The sequence below is a fragment of the Halyomorpha halys genome, unplaced genomic scaffold, assembly GCF_000696795.3.
Source record: "Halyomorpha halys isolate HHAL.00 unplaced genomic scaffold, Hhal_1.1 Scaffold2334.1, whole genome shotgun sequence".
In the NCBI taxonomy this organism is placed as follows: domain Eukaryota; kingdom Metazoa; phylum Arthropoda; class Insecta; order Hemiptera; family Pentatomidae; genus Halyomorpha; species Halyomorpha halys.
Window position 1 is genome coordinate 9,296 of NW_027113726.1, and position 14,751 is coordinate 24,046.

At 30.8% G+C, this 14,751-nt stretch overlaps 1 protein-coding gene across 1 annotated transcript in view; it reads right to left on the reverse strand.

The window, feature by feature from the left end:
* Positions 1-104: 104 nt before the first annotated feature.
* LOC106691425 (uncharacterized) overlaps positions 105-14,751 on the reverse strand; it is a 118,019-nt gene continuing 103,372 nt past the window's right edge. The window contains exon 5 of the mRNA XM_024362459.2: positions 105-604. Within this exon, the coding sequence (XP_024218227.2) occupies positions 552-604 (53 nt within the window). The 3' untranslated portion in view covers positions 105-551. The remainder of the gene's footprint in view (positions 605-14,751) is intronic.

The window sequence follows — 14,751 nt, forward strand, 5'->3', positions numbered from 1 at the left end:
AATTAAAATTTATTCAGAAACATATATCTATGCATGGCATAATAATAATATTCCAATAAAATTATTTTGCAAATGAGTTCAGTATTAAATATATATGTAGTCGGTCTACATTTTTTTTTTTTTTTTTATTTATCAAAAGATCTCTCGATATAAAACGCATAGCAATATAGATGAAAAAGAAAATATTTATGTTCCAAAATTATCTCATTGTCCTGTTAGAAGCTTAGTGTTTTTTTTTAGAACTAATATTTTTTATAGATGCAAAGCAACAAAATATTTATGCAATAAGAAATATTCTTATAAATAAGCACAAGGTAATTATATATATATATGAAACGAAACCTCCGTTTGAATGAGAGGTAATATACTGTGGTAAAGGAACAGATACACTCAGTCTCTTCCATCATCCAAGGATGATCTCACACCATTGCACAAATCACTAAAACACTTCTTTGGGGGATATCATCAGGAACTTCTTCAGCGGTCGCTGGAGAACACTCTGGGAAGGATCAACGACCTGGGGGAAACTCTGCTGCAAAGAACAACAGACGTCACGAAAGAAGGCAGATAATGAGAAGTATTGGCCAACCTGCAAGCCGCACACCTGCAATCCAAATGCTTTTCTTAATAATCATAATTTTATATACTACAAGTGTAAAAACAGGAGTATATAAGATTTTTTTTTTAAATGGTTAAAAAAATAAATATTAACATTAATAAAACAAAATAAAGAAATATAGGAAAACTAAATTGAGTAAAAAATGAAATAAAATACAGAAAAGTTAAGTCAATATAGAACGTTGGAGAAATAGAGACGTTGGAGAGAGGTGATGAACTAAGATATAAATGGTTAAGTTGAGTTAAGTATAAATGGAGCATAAACAATGCTCAAAGTAGTTAAGAGAGAAAAATTACAAAAAATTAAATAATATAGTTATTATTAGTTATACATTAATAATAGAGACGATACATATTAAATTTTATTTTAATTAAATTAAAATAAGTCTATAGGTTAGATAGTTTTGAATTTACAACAGTAGGAACATTTCCTATTTCTCCCCCCCTCCCCCTCTCCAAGAAATTCCTCGTTTAATGATGAAAAATGAATGATGTTTTATAAGCAATAAAATTGTTTTAAAGATCAAAAATGTCTTTCCACTTCTAAAGAGGAGAGCTCTTGGTCTGCTTCCTCTGGAACCCATCGGCTGGGTCAGCTAAACTTCATAAACGATAATAAGTTATAAATACCTATAACTAATAAAATATTCATCAGTTGATTTAACACTACTAGTTACAAGTTGAAGTTTACAGCATTGTTCACACTACAGACAATTGTTATATGACTGTTTTCCATTTCAAATAAAAACAGGAGCAAAACAACATTCTGCTAAGTAACACTCAGTCCGTGAGATGTCAGATGTTACCGTGTACTTGTTGCTAGTTAATAGGATACATGTTGACAACACCAATATTAACATGTTGCCAACGTTTTGGGCAGTCAGCATTTACCTTAACGATTAAAAATAAAGAATCGAAGAGAAAATTATAAGGATAGTTGAGAAGGAAAAGTGTGTATGGTTAAAAAATTATATTTTTTTTTAATAAAGCACACAATTTCTCTATAGAACTGGAAAGATCAGAGCTTATCTACGCTATAAATTAAAAGAGTTGTAGATGTGGATGTAGTTTGGTACAGGTACTAGGTGGATATAGATGTGTACAGAAATTAGTCTTTTTTGTGGTTAATAATGCTGCCTTGAACAGAAATTTCTATAATAAACAGCTATTTAACAAAAAAAAGTAACACTTAAAAGAAGATTTAGGAGGTATAAATGAAGTGGCCTAAAAAAGTGTTTGTGTGATTAATCTTGGTTCAGAACTCTACACTATGTGATACCTATTCTTTCCTTTTAAGATTGGGGTAAATCTATAGGATCCAAAATGTTGGTATAAACCTGCGTAATTTTAAGCTTTACTACTAGACCTAGAACAACACAGGTCTTTCTATAGATATTCAGCAAACTAACTACATTGCGTGTTTGTTCCTTCAGCAATATCGATTTAGGTGAAAACTTCCTTTAGTTTTGGCTGCGCTGAAAATATACATAAAAACGCCTTAATCAGCCATAATTCATATTATGAAATATTCAACACCACTCGTGAAAAACTCTTTCCACCTTTCAGCGTGGAAGAGTAGACATAACCATAACCAATTGACAGTGTACTCCGTGACCGGGCAGTGCCAAAACGGTTTATTCCCTGACAGTCACGGGCAGAGCGTGAAGTACCATTCCGCTTATCTCACGCCAAGCACGGGCAGGGCAAAGCGTTCAAACTGTTTAGTCAACCAAAGATATCTAAGACTATGACTTCCACTCTTTTCTAAGATTATTTTAACTGAAGAAGGAGGTGTGGTTTAGTTTTTAATTCAGTATACCATCGACTTTAAAGCTGCTCACACAATCCTTCGCACCAGAGTTTAGTGCTTCATCAGTTATAAAAATTGTTTTGTGATTTATATAAAATTGTATTTTATAATATAACTCCTCTACTGTAACTACCCTAAACCTAAACCACTCCGATTGACAGAAATACATTTTATTGATATTATTCCGCCAATTGCCAATAAGTTCAAACCGTATAGACTTTGTGTAGTGTGCTGTAGTAGAAAAAAAGTGAGGAAGAAAACAAGAAACTACTGCACGAATTGTGACTCGGGCTTAGGTATCTCGTGTTTTAAAATCTATCATATACGGACTAATTACTAACAAGGTATATATATATATAATATGTTTTTTACTACATGTCGAAGTATTTCGGAACATGAAAAAACTAGTCATTTCTTGAACCAGAATTCATAATTTTGAGACTATTCCTTTTTGCATCTCCTCTCAAATTAAAACCCTACTCACCTTTTCAATGACTTTCCCATCTCATTCCAAATAAACACATCATTCTCATAGGCCTTAATTAAAAATTCTTTACTCATAATTTTACTGTTTATGTTACATTAACGAACAATAGAATATAATAATATGTACAAGATAATATACACAAGTAAAACACTTTATTAGAAAAATGTCGTGCTGGCCAACTTCATTGGGTTGCATACTCATAACTAGTAAATCACAATTATTTATAATCCTATTAATAAAAATAGTCACATAATACTTTTCTTTTAATGTCACATTATAAAAAATTCTACATTGTGTACAAGAATTATATCTGATTTATTTTTTTATTACTTCTGCCCTTACACATTTTTTCCAGCTTTTAATCGTTCTTTAAGTACGTTAAATTTTTCTAACGTTTAAATTTCACAAATCTATCTTTTCCTTTCCATCACTCATAAAATTAAATTTATGTTAGAGTATAAAAGAATATAAATAGCCATATTAAATGTAGTAAAAAAAAAATTATAAATATAAATTATACCCAATACGGACGCCCCCCTTTTACAATATATTAATATAAAAAAAACATGCATGTAAAAATTAAAATAGAATAAGTAAAAATATTAAGTTAAAAGTTAAAAATAATAAATAAATATATTAAGCTAAAAAAAGTAATAATGATTTGATTTATGATATTTTAAAAAAAGTGTGTGCAGTAATTTTAATTTTAATTGTTGCATTGTTCTAAAATTGTAAGAACAACTCGCTCGGTCGCTGAAGACTGAGGAGTACTCCAATACGTTGGATTATTTCTTATCTGTTTAAAAAAGAAGAATTATGTTAGTTTTTAAATAATAAAAAAAACTATGGAAAGTAAAAATCTCTAAAGATCCGCATTAATGGACGAATATGGGATTAGATGATTCTTCTGGTTCTCAGATCCTTCTTGGGCTATAGCGGTAGAGTTTTTTCGTCGTCCTGTTGCCACAAAATTCTTAAGATTCCCTATCTTAAAAAAAAAAATTAAAAATATACTATAATTGCAATCCTGCGAATATAGTCTAAACCAGAAAACACTTCTGTAAATGTGTTACGATGACAATTGTTTCAATAACCATCGTAAAGTACCAATGGGCATTATTTCTTACCAAAATGCCTTAAGCACATTTCTTTGCAATGTTGCTAAAATATGATAGTTAGGTATGGAGATGAAAAAGAAAAATGTTTATTTGTTAAACACATGGCATGTCCATTTGCTGAACGATATATACGTTGCCTTAAAATAATAATACTGTCGTTTCACAAATTTTATTTATTCATCTTTTCATATGACTAATGAAAGCTGGTGATGTAAATTCAACGCTACCCAACTCCCTTATCTTCGAAGCTTTATTCCGCGCATCTTACACTCAAGAAAACGGGTTATACAAGGCATCTCCTAGCCCGGTAGGGAAACTCTCTTATTTCAGAGGGCACCTAGGGAAGGCTGATAAATTTTTAAGACCGCCTCGGGAGCGGCAGAAGTGTGTTTTCTTCGAGGTATTTTTCTTTCTTTTTTTTTTTATTTGAGGGAGGCAGGTCCACCCTTTAAGCCCCCCTCCTCTCCTCTTTCCTTCCCATCCGTTTGCTAATGCATGCGACAGTCCGGCGATGCCACTCTCAAACTCCTGCCTCACTTTATGAATAAAATTCAATTTCCGCTAGAGGTGCTACGGCAAAACTTCTCTACCTAAACCGATTTAATCCTTTTTTTCCTAAGGCAATACGTCAGCCATGTATTATGAATAAAGGACAAAGTAATATTTTATTATCCTTAAACATATTTATATGGACTGGAATAATTTAAAAAAATTCATCCGAGCAAAACATTTAATTACAAAATGTATTTATAAATCAAATGCAATACTTCACGCTATACTTGATCTTTAGTTTCAAATATAAATTTTAACATTTAGTATCATCTTTATTTTACTAAAATAGCTAACGATAAAATTAAACTAAATAAGGAAATATGAATAACTATTTAATTATTATTCTATTTATGGACTGTTCGTAAAATAAGTCATCATTTTACGAACAGTCCATAAATAGATTTGAAGTCGAAGCCAAACACTATTTTTACATCCTATTTGACAACACACTATTACCTGTTTATTGGAATTAAAAGATTAAAAAATCAATACAATGAAAGATTTCTAAATATTTGTTATTAATTTTATAATCATAAAAAATATTACTTCAGCGAAAAGATAGACTCAATTTTTTTTTAAAAAATATACTCCACATTTCCTATACTTGACAAATTTTCGGAACCAACAAAGCAATGTGGATTGCTCATGACATCAACATACGATAAAACAAAATATGCCATGTATGATAACAGTAGGATTGAGCACACGAATTTCTTGAATTTACAAATGACAATAAACCCGGCTTTGAGTAAAGTTAGGCCCTCAAATTCAATTACAACCAGAGCTATGGCATGTCACACGAAAAACATTTAATACAAATATCAATCTGACTTTCTACGCATTTTATATAATATTAACGGCATGTAAACATAAGTTAGTATTTTGTAGTGAAATATTTATATATAATTTTTCATTACAGCGAGAGGAGTACAATGAAATGTAATTTTTTATGTACCTAATTAATACTTTTTAAAAATTTCACTCCCCCCAGTTTTATCCGCATTAAATTTAGGAAATACATGATGAATAAATCACCAATATGCTCTGATTAACTAATCTATGGACAAAGAGGAATAAAAGTAAGATGAAAAAAAATTGCAATAAAGAGCGTAATAGTCCACAATTTATTCTCCTTCCTATAATCTAAGACTGCAATGATGCTTAGCTGCTTCCAAATAATAAAACACCAGAGAAATGCACCATGGCAAGCAGAATAAGAATTGGTCACATAGCGTCAGAAGTGGCATACCCTACACTCCTTCAAAGCAAAAGTGTACGCAAAGTGGCCACGCCTACGAAAGGAACTTTAAGGTTAATAATTTAAACCATCTTAATTCAAACTGAAACAAAGGGCAGCCAGTGATTGGCTCATACTCTTTCCTTAATCCTCCACCACGCCCTTGAAGGCTTATAAGATCTGCCTTATTGGTTTAATTCTCATCAGACGATGTTTCTGAACCTTGACGGATAATCGTTATTCAAATAAAAAAATCAAGTGGTTTACAAATTAATTATAATTCTGAAAAATTACTTCAAGCATATTTAACCGCATAATATGAAATAACAAAAAACGTAACGTAAGGACGGCGATTAATAATAGCAGGGACTAATAATTAAGACAGCGATATAGATTTATGAACAATTCTATATTAATTTAATTAAGTGTTCGAAACGGAAAAAATGTAATAATTAAGGAATAAGTTTAGATTTATACGGATGTAATTTCGAAAAAATTGTTAATGTAAATGATATAATTATAAGCAACTATCAAATACTAATATTTTATAAAGTATTTCAATAATTCACAACAATTGAATAATAATTTTGTTCAAGATAGTTGGAGGAATAGGGCACCCCAGAACAGCACAATTAGGGCGCTCCAGTTATACACTACCAGCAATACTGCTTAGGAAGTAGGGAAGGATAATCCCTCTGCCGGGTAAGTTATTTTCATTTAGCTCTCTCGGTCTCGCATAATTATATTACCCCTATAATTGTTTTAATGTTATGGAAAATTTAAAAATAGAACATTTCAAATTTCATTTAAATATGAAAATACATTTTTATACTTCCATCAATACACTACTTAATTTTAAATTAGTCTATCAACTACCACTTCCTACTTATCTACTTAGTTATGTAGAATGTAAAAATAAAAATTGTTCTAAGAACCAAAAATTACCACTGACATTTTCTTTAAAACATCAAAATATAGATTTAGTTTCGTAACTGTCTGTTATTAGTCACAGCAATAACAAACACCACCGCTAGTCAAATTTTGAATAATTTTCATGGAGTCTGAGACTGCATATCTCCCATATCAATTTTATCCATACTAATTCCTTCCACTAATTTCAGTTACACTAACCTATTTTCTTGACACTCCTATATTTCAAATATGCCTCAAATCTGAGATTCTCAAATCTCAAATTCTCCCACTACAAATAATTTTTCATGTTGTATCTTATATCAAATTCGAAAGGACAAGTACAGCTTAAGACCCAGACTAACACTATCCACGCCACTGGAGGTATCAGTGAATAATGACAAAATGTTAAGTTTACATAACTAAAGCTGAACAAAATATGAATATAATTTCAGGCCTAGAATTAAAACAATTTTATACGAGAGGTAAAATATTCTTATTTTCCAGGGGTAAAACTCATTCATGAAAATATGCTTTGTGAAGCTGTTCTTTTGATCCTACAAATGTAATTCCCGTACGCATAATCTAATTCTGTAGCGGGGTCCGCATCTTTTTGCCCAATCCTTTATGGTTTTAATCTTTGAGAGCCGAATCACAAGGAACAGGAAGGAGTGCTGGTTCTCTAGTGTTATTGTTTCAACAATAATTTTTTAACTAATGTATATATTAGTTAAAATTGTGAATTAACAATGGCATTCATATTGTTGACTATGTTAAGAGTAACACAATAACTTAATAATTGTAGAAAAAAACTGTTTTTTAGGATATGCAGTATTGGTTTGTATTATATTTGTATTTGTAATACCCCTCTCCTCTCCTACACCCTTTAAAAACCCCCACCTGATACATCATCCTCATGATAATGATATCAATAAGTCAATGCTCCTTATTATGTAACAAAATAAATTATCCTTATAATGGGAACACTAATAAGAGATAATTATTTTATTATTCCTACATTCCCTTTCGCACATTTCTGGTATTTTAATTTTAATTTTTCATTAGTCAAAGTTAAACTAGTCTGAGCTTCTCATGTCTTTTATATTTTTCAGTTAGTATAATATTATATTTTTCTTATTACACTATATTAATTTGTATTCTAACGCGTTTGTTTCATTGTTCGTACTTAACACTAAAGAAGCCTTTAAATTCAACCCAAAACACACAATACAGTAATAGTTGACTTATTGTTATTCTGCGTATTATTTAGTGTTATTATTACTAATTGTGACTTCACTCCTTCCCTCTCCTGATATTCTCCTCAGATTAATCTACGATCAATAATAAATATTTCATAATGTATCGATAGTATATTCGATATGTTGGAGATTTGGTTAGAAATATATACCTACGCGTCCATCATAAACCCCTTATACACACAAATATACTGAGGTCGTTTCTAACCTCCGACAATGCTCAGAGGTGTTTGAATAGAAGATAGTTTCGAATTTTCCTATTATAAAACTATTTTTGGAGTGATTATTTTCTTCTTTTCCTTATTTCTAAGTTGATGTATAGAATAATTAATAAATCACTAAAAATAATGTTTTTAAGTTTAACAAAAAATAACTACAATATACAAATAAGTATATTTGTGTATTTTTTCTATAAACGTTGATTTATCAATGAATACTTTAATAATTCAATAATATTATAATAATTAATTTTTAAAAAGTTCATTTTTAATTAGTAGTAGTAGTGCTTTAAAAAAAATATGTTTAAATGTTACTAATTTTGATTAAAAATTAAAAACTGTAACTTTAAAAGAGTTGTTTAAGTTTAAAAGATTAGTTTTTATTCATTGAATAAGACCAGCCAATCACTTTGGCGATGGGGGAAGCAGGGTTCTTTTATTATATTTCAATAAATCCTAAGTAGACCCAAATTCAATCAGGAATACTTTTTTATTTCACCAATAAATGGTTAATTAACTCTCTTTCTGCTTGAATATCATTTATGAAAACTACTTTTATAAAACATGGATAAATGCCTGTTTTCAGTAAAAACATAGTCAAAATTATAAAATTAAATTATCATGGAAAAAGCTTTTATGTATGGTAAGTTGGAGAAAATCGATCCTGTTTACTTCAAATTACTAGCTCTGGTAGCTCTGAGAACAAAAAAATAGTAGGAAAAAAAACCGTACCTTAATATAATATTATTCATTAATTCTTCTTCGTTTCAGTAAATAACATAGGAAGCAAATGGCTACTCGAACCAATTAAATTTAAAGACAATTAAAAAAGTTGTAACCGGAGATTTTTATTATTTTATCAATTCTCTATAATACGAAATAACGTAATGAATGAATTAAAACAGCATGTTTTTCTTTTTCAATAAACTCAGTAAAAATGTAGATTTTACAATAATTTATTGTTCCATCTCCTTTAGTAACATGAAATTAACTATCTTTTATATGCTAATATTAAACAGATCCCTCAAAGCTCATAAAACCTAGGCCATTTAAACATGTAATAATTTTCGACCGTGCTGTTATCAAAAGAAAAGGTTTGTTTATTTATTGTTGCTTAAAGGCCCAAAACCCTCTGGTTATCAACCCCTATGACATGCTAAAAATTAATAATAAATAAAATAAAAATAATAAGTTAAAAAAAAAAATAAAATCGAAGAAGAGTTATAATTTAGAAAGAAGGCGATGGGTTTTTATAAATTCAAACTCTAATATAAATTTAGCTTCCTCATCTGTGAGAGCTTCTGATAAATTTGGGGTCAGTCCTATCCTGTTTATTGTTGGCAAATAGTGAGTACATTCTTCAAAAATATGTTTAATCGTGAGAATGGACTGACAATATTTGCACGTTGGAGGTGGCAGTTTTCTGATCAGGTGAGAGTACATGAGGAGAGTGACCTATGTATAGGAGAGTATGACCTATTCTCAAGCGGGTTAGAGCAACCTCCTCCCTGCGGCTGTTGCAGTAGGATGTTGACCATGGTTCTACTGATCTTTTGATTTCTTTTAATTTACTCAGAGAACCTTCATCCCACTTGGCCTGTCATCTTTCTAAAATTTGTGAGAGCCTCTCTGGCAGCTTTGCCAGCGAGCTCGTTACCAACAATGCCGATGTGATTAGAGCCCATATGAAAGTTATGTACTTACCTTGTTGTGATAGTTTTAGAGAAAAAGATTGAATTATTATGATGAGTGGATATTCGGGGTACATGTTTCTCACATTTTTTAGAAAGCTCAACGAATCTGAGATTCGGACACACTCGGAAGTGTGTGTCAGATGATGGCACAACTGAACAGTGATCGTACATTGATTTAGTGCAGGTCTGCTCAGTATAATGTTATCACGTGGTTTCTAGAAGCCAAAGTGGAACTTCCTGATGACTTGGCTCTCGGTCGAGATCCGCTCCTGGGCTCCTCGATTCACCGCGGCTGTTTCAAAGAAAATGTGATCACCACTATTCTTAGTCCAATAACTAATTTTAGGTATACAACTTACTTATCGATACCTATATTCGCAGCAATGTCGAGGCCGCCATTGGAATCCCTGCAAACACCTCTTGCACGATGTTATACCCACCCAGGAGATATTCAGAACTTTGTCTGATCCACTGTCAATGGGAGGCCCCTCTGCAGAATTAGTCCATTGCCCAGCGACTGCCTATTGTTTTGGATGCGTTGTTTCAGTCCACATACAATTATGCGATTAGGTGTAGATCAGGGTGTTAGTGCTCATTATTTCAAACAAACCCATAAAGCAATCTATTGCATTGGGGCCGATGGATCAGTATGATAGGCAGACATAGTTGCGTTACCTAAGCCTAGAGATACAGCCCTGGTCTTGGATCCAAAGGTGAGATTTCAGAATAATGATCTCGATCAGGGGAAAAAACGAAATCTATGAAAAGGACATCCCATTTCAAAAGGGAAAGTTCCAGGAGAATTTTGGGGAGAGATTTCACTGTGAGAGGCCTCTAGTCCGGATCTCGAAGAATAATTCCAAATAAGTAGCTTTTTAGAAGACTTAGGCGTTATTATTGGCGAATGTATTCTGGACTCAATGAGATTGATACGTTATCTCCTCAATCAGTGGAATATTTGTTTATTTTTAACTTATTTATTAGTTTTTATCCTATTTATTTCGTGTCAACATTATTATTTACTGTTATTATTATTATCCACAAAAAATGAATATGAGATATACAAGATTGGTGTTGAAGCACCATTAAAAAAAAAATAGGTTGTAGTTTTTATTGGTTTTAGTTAATTTGTCAATCGACTTGCAAATAGATTTATTTTTAATTATATAAGAGATTTTTGTTTACTAATTATTTTTTCCATTACCCCTATTTCTGAATTTTTGGTTTTTAGCATGAGTATATATACCAATATATAGTTTTACTATAAGTGTTATTATATGTTCACTAAAAAAAATGAGACACTGAATAAATTTTTGAGATTTATTTGGTGTAAACGGGAGGCAGTCCCTGATAATAAACATTGAAAATATCATGAGCCAATGTGAAATCTTGGAAGTTAATATTATAAAAGATAATGGGAGAATTGTCATTGACTTTTAAGGAACTAACAAGATTATTTTGTTGAACCGAAAGCATTTTAAACTCAAGACCTTTGGCTCGTCAACAGTCCGAACCTCATAAAATTCATTGTATTTCTCCAGGACATTTTCTGATAGCCAGACCACTTACTGCGTTACTTTTTTTTTCTTCTTAATATATAGAAGTAATTTGTTTCGTAATTTTTTTATCTTTTGTATTTTCTTCTTTTATAATTTATACATTATTATTAATGGTTCTAAATTGGTTCTTAATTTTTTCGTTCAGTATATCTTTAAAGCATGATTGCTTTATTTAGATCAGTTTTATTTTCTTGGATTCATTTTTGTCTGCTTCGTTTTACTCAAGCATATTTTTTTTTTTTTGTTAATATTAAATTTAACACAAAAATAATAATTTCCAGCGCATTTTCTACCTGGCAGGAGGAAAGCTTTTCACTGGGGTCCTGAGGTTACAAGTGGGATGTAATGGGAGGATAAAATATGTAGTATAATTAATTAATAACAAATACAAAGGAACAAAAACTAAATACAAATTTCATGTAAATTAATTATTAAAAAAATTACATTGAAGATATTATTCCATTATATTTCATTTATATTGTCTTGTAAGATAGATTAGAATGCTGTGTGTAATTGCAACCCACTGTCTTCGAGCAGCATTGCTTTTCGTTAAAAGGCAGTGCTAATTATTACTACAGCATTGTTTATTGTTAATAGGCTCTCTTCCCTCTAGAAACTAGTCAGTTAAAGTTCCCTTAATATTTTCTATGTAAAAAAGTTAAACCACATTGGATCTTATAATGAGCTATGGTTCAGTATTAGACAAGGAAGTATTGTTTTTAGAGCAACGGTTATAATTTCATACTTAAAAGGCAAGTGAATTGGTCCTCATTTATACATGACATCAGGTATTTCATCCAACTCATTTAAGGGTCATGTATCCACAGTGCAATGACTGTATATGTCCCAAAAGATTTTTTCGTTCCGCGGCTGATAAGTCATAATAAACTGTCTACTACTACCAGCAGAATCAACAGTAGGTATAAGATTTACATTTTTGGTGGCTTGCCCACCTTGAAACCCTCTCCTTAAAATTTTCTGTCGTAATTTTTAACCTACAGTGTATCATTTAAAAATAAGGGACACAACAAATCGCCTTGAATAAATAGACGTAAAATACAAGAATTAATTAAGTAGTTTCTTATAAATCCTAAACTCAGACTCACGTAAAGCAAGTCGTTTTAAAACGGTGTTTAAAGCATTGCTACAAAATATGCATACAGTTAGATATAGATAAAAGAAATATTTAACAGATAGATATAGATAAAATAAATATTTATGAAATGATTTAAACGTACATTTGGATATCTATCTATTTATTTATTTAATATTTTGGCATTATTTACTATAATATTGGGCTAGAAGCACAATTTACCATTGTTTAAATATTATAATTTGTTTTAAATGTTTTACAGCAGGGTAATGATGAAGTTTAGAGTTATTTCCAATTAGTTCTCCGAGGTCTTGCCTGTTCATTCTTGTTATTTTGTGTAATTCACGTTCTATTGTATGTTTCGTATTGTTAGCTGTCTCTGGCAGTTGGTATATGTTGATTGGGTTCACCCTTACATTAGATAGCAATGAGTTAGTTTCGGGTGTCCGATTCGCAGCCTTTTTATCTCAACTTCAACTCTAGTATTCGACAAGATAATCCATGATTTTGTCGTGTCTCTGATTCCTTTGGACTAGTTTGCTTTGTATTACTGGAGCCATACCTAGTTCTATTCTGATTAAGTTAGCTTTCTAAAGGATTTTGTAATAGGCAAAGGGATATGAAGCCTCAGTATAGGAACTTGATTTCTGGAGATACTATAGATTTTTGCTTAAAATAAAATATAAACATCCTGAACTGAATATACAGGGTTCCCAAAAAGAGCGAGTGTTATTTATTAAAGTTAAAAAAAAATCTCAAAAAAATAATTTATTAATTAATAAATAGAACATTAAATGTGTTTCCACCACGTTCACATTGTTTCCTTGGAGATTTTTTTTTCCTATTTTCTTTATCTGACTTTTAAACAGAATTCACACTTTTTGAGTACAGGGTGTCTGTGTCAAACCGATAATTCTGAATATTATAGATTAAAAATAATTGGGTCCAGTAAGGCTGATTGGATTAACATACAAATATACATCTTAATAAAGATTATGAAAATCAGCTATAACAATAACTGATTTTTGGAATAAACTAAATTAAAAGTATTTTGGAAGGAATCTCCTCGGGATGGGGATAAGTCAATCTGATATTGAGGGTCATTTATTATTACATTGATATAACAGTTTAGTAAAAACCATTTTCAAGAAAATGGTAAAAAAAAAATGTGTAAAATCAATGACATTAATGAATACGGTATTTCTGTTGAAACACCCGACTTAAATTTTTCAATATCCCAATACTTCCATAAATACTACAATTATTTCATATACGGTAAGTTAATTTTTTTTTTTATTATTGCCTGAATTCAGAAGTTATAATACACGAATTAATAATAAATTTGATTTTAAAAATTCACAAACTAAATATAAGATTTTAAATTCTGATGACTATAGAAAAGTTTTATCAAGTAAATATTTTGTGTTTCATCCTGAACTTCAACCCTATCTATTCAACACCTTATCTGTTTGTATCTTTAGGGAATCTCGGGCGTTAATGGACTAAAGGGGAGAGAAAAAAAAACAAAGATAGGAAGGGGATAAGGATTGCAGTGATCTAACTGGGACAAAGGAAGAGGAGAGGGGTAAGCATTGAATCCCAATGAGCCTCGCGATTGTCTCCTCATTTTCGGGCCTCTCCCAATGTCTGCTAAATCTCTGCCTTACAGAGCTCTCACTGTATCTCTCGGCTAACTCTTCCTAAACCAACATGGCATTATCCTCCAGGAAGTATCCATTATCTACTAAATGAGCTTTACGCCAAACCAGATCCTCTGTTACGCCCGTCCGCAAGTCTCATTTTCTTCAGAATTTCCGTGTACTATACACAATTTTACAGAAAATATTGAGATTTGAAAGAAAAATTGTAATTTATTCAGAGATTAATGCATAAAACCTTCGATAACTAACGATAGTATAAACCAAACATATTGTGATTTTTTAAAAACGTTCTAATGTTTTTTACTTTTTTAAAAAACATTTTGTCTATAATAAACATTTTATGCATGTTAGCTTTTTAAAAATATAAAATGAGGTGTTAATAGTTATACAACTCATATTAATCTATGGTCAACTATTTTTTTTTTTTTTTTTTTTTTTCCGAACCCTCTAAAAACAGAAATAAAATGAATTAGTAGTGCATTACTGTGCAAGAAAGAAAAGTAATTCGTGTTGTGTCTTACCTTTTACTACCTTTGGTA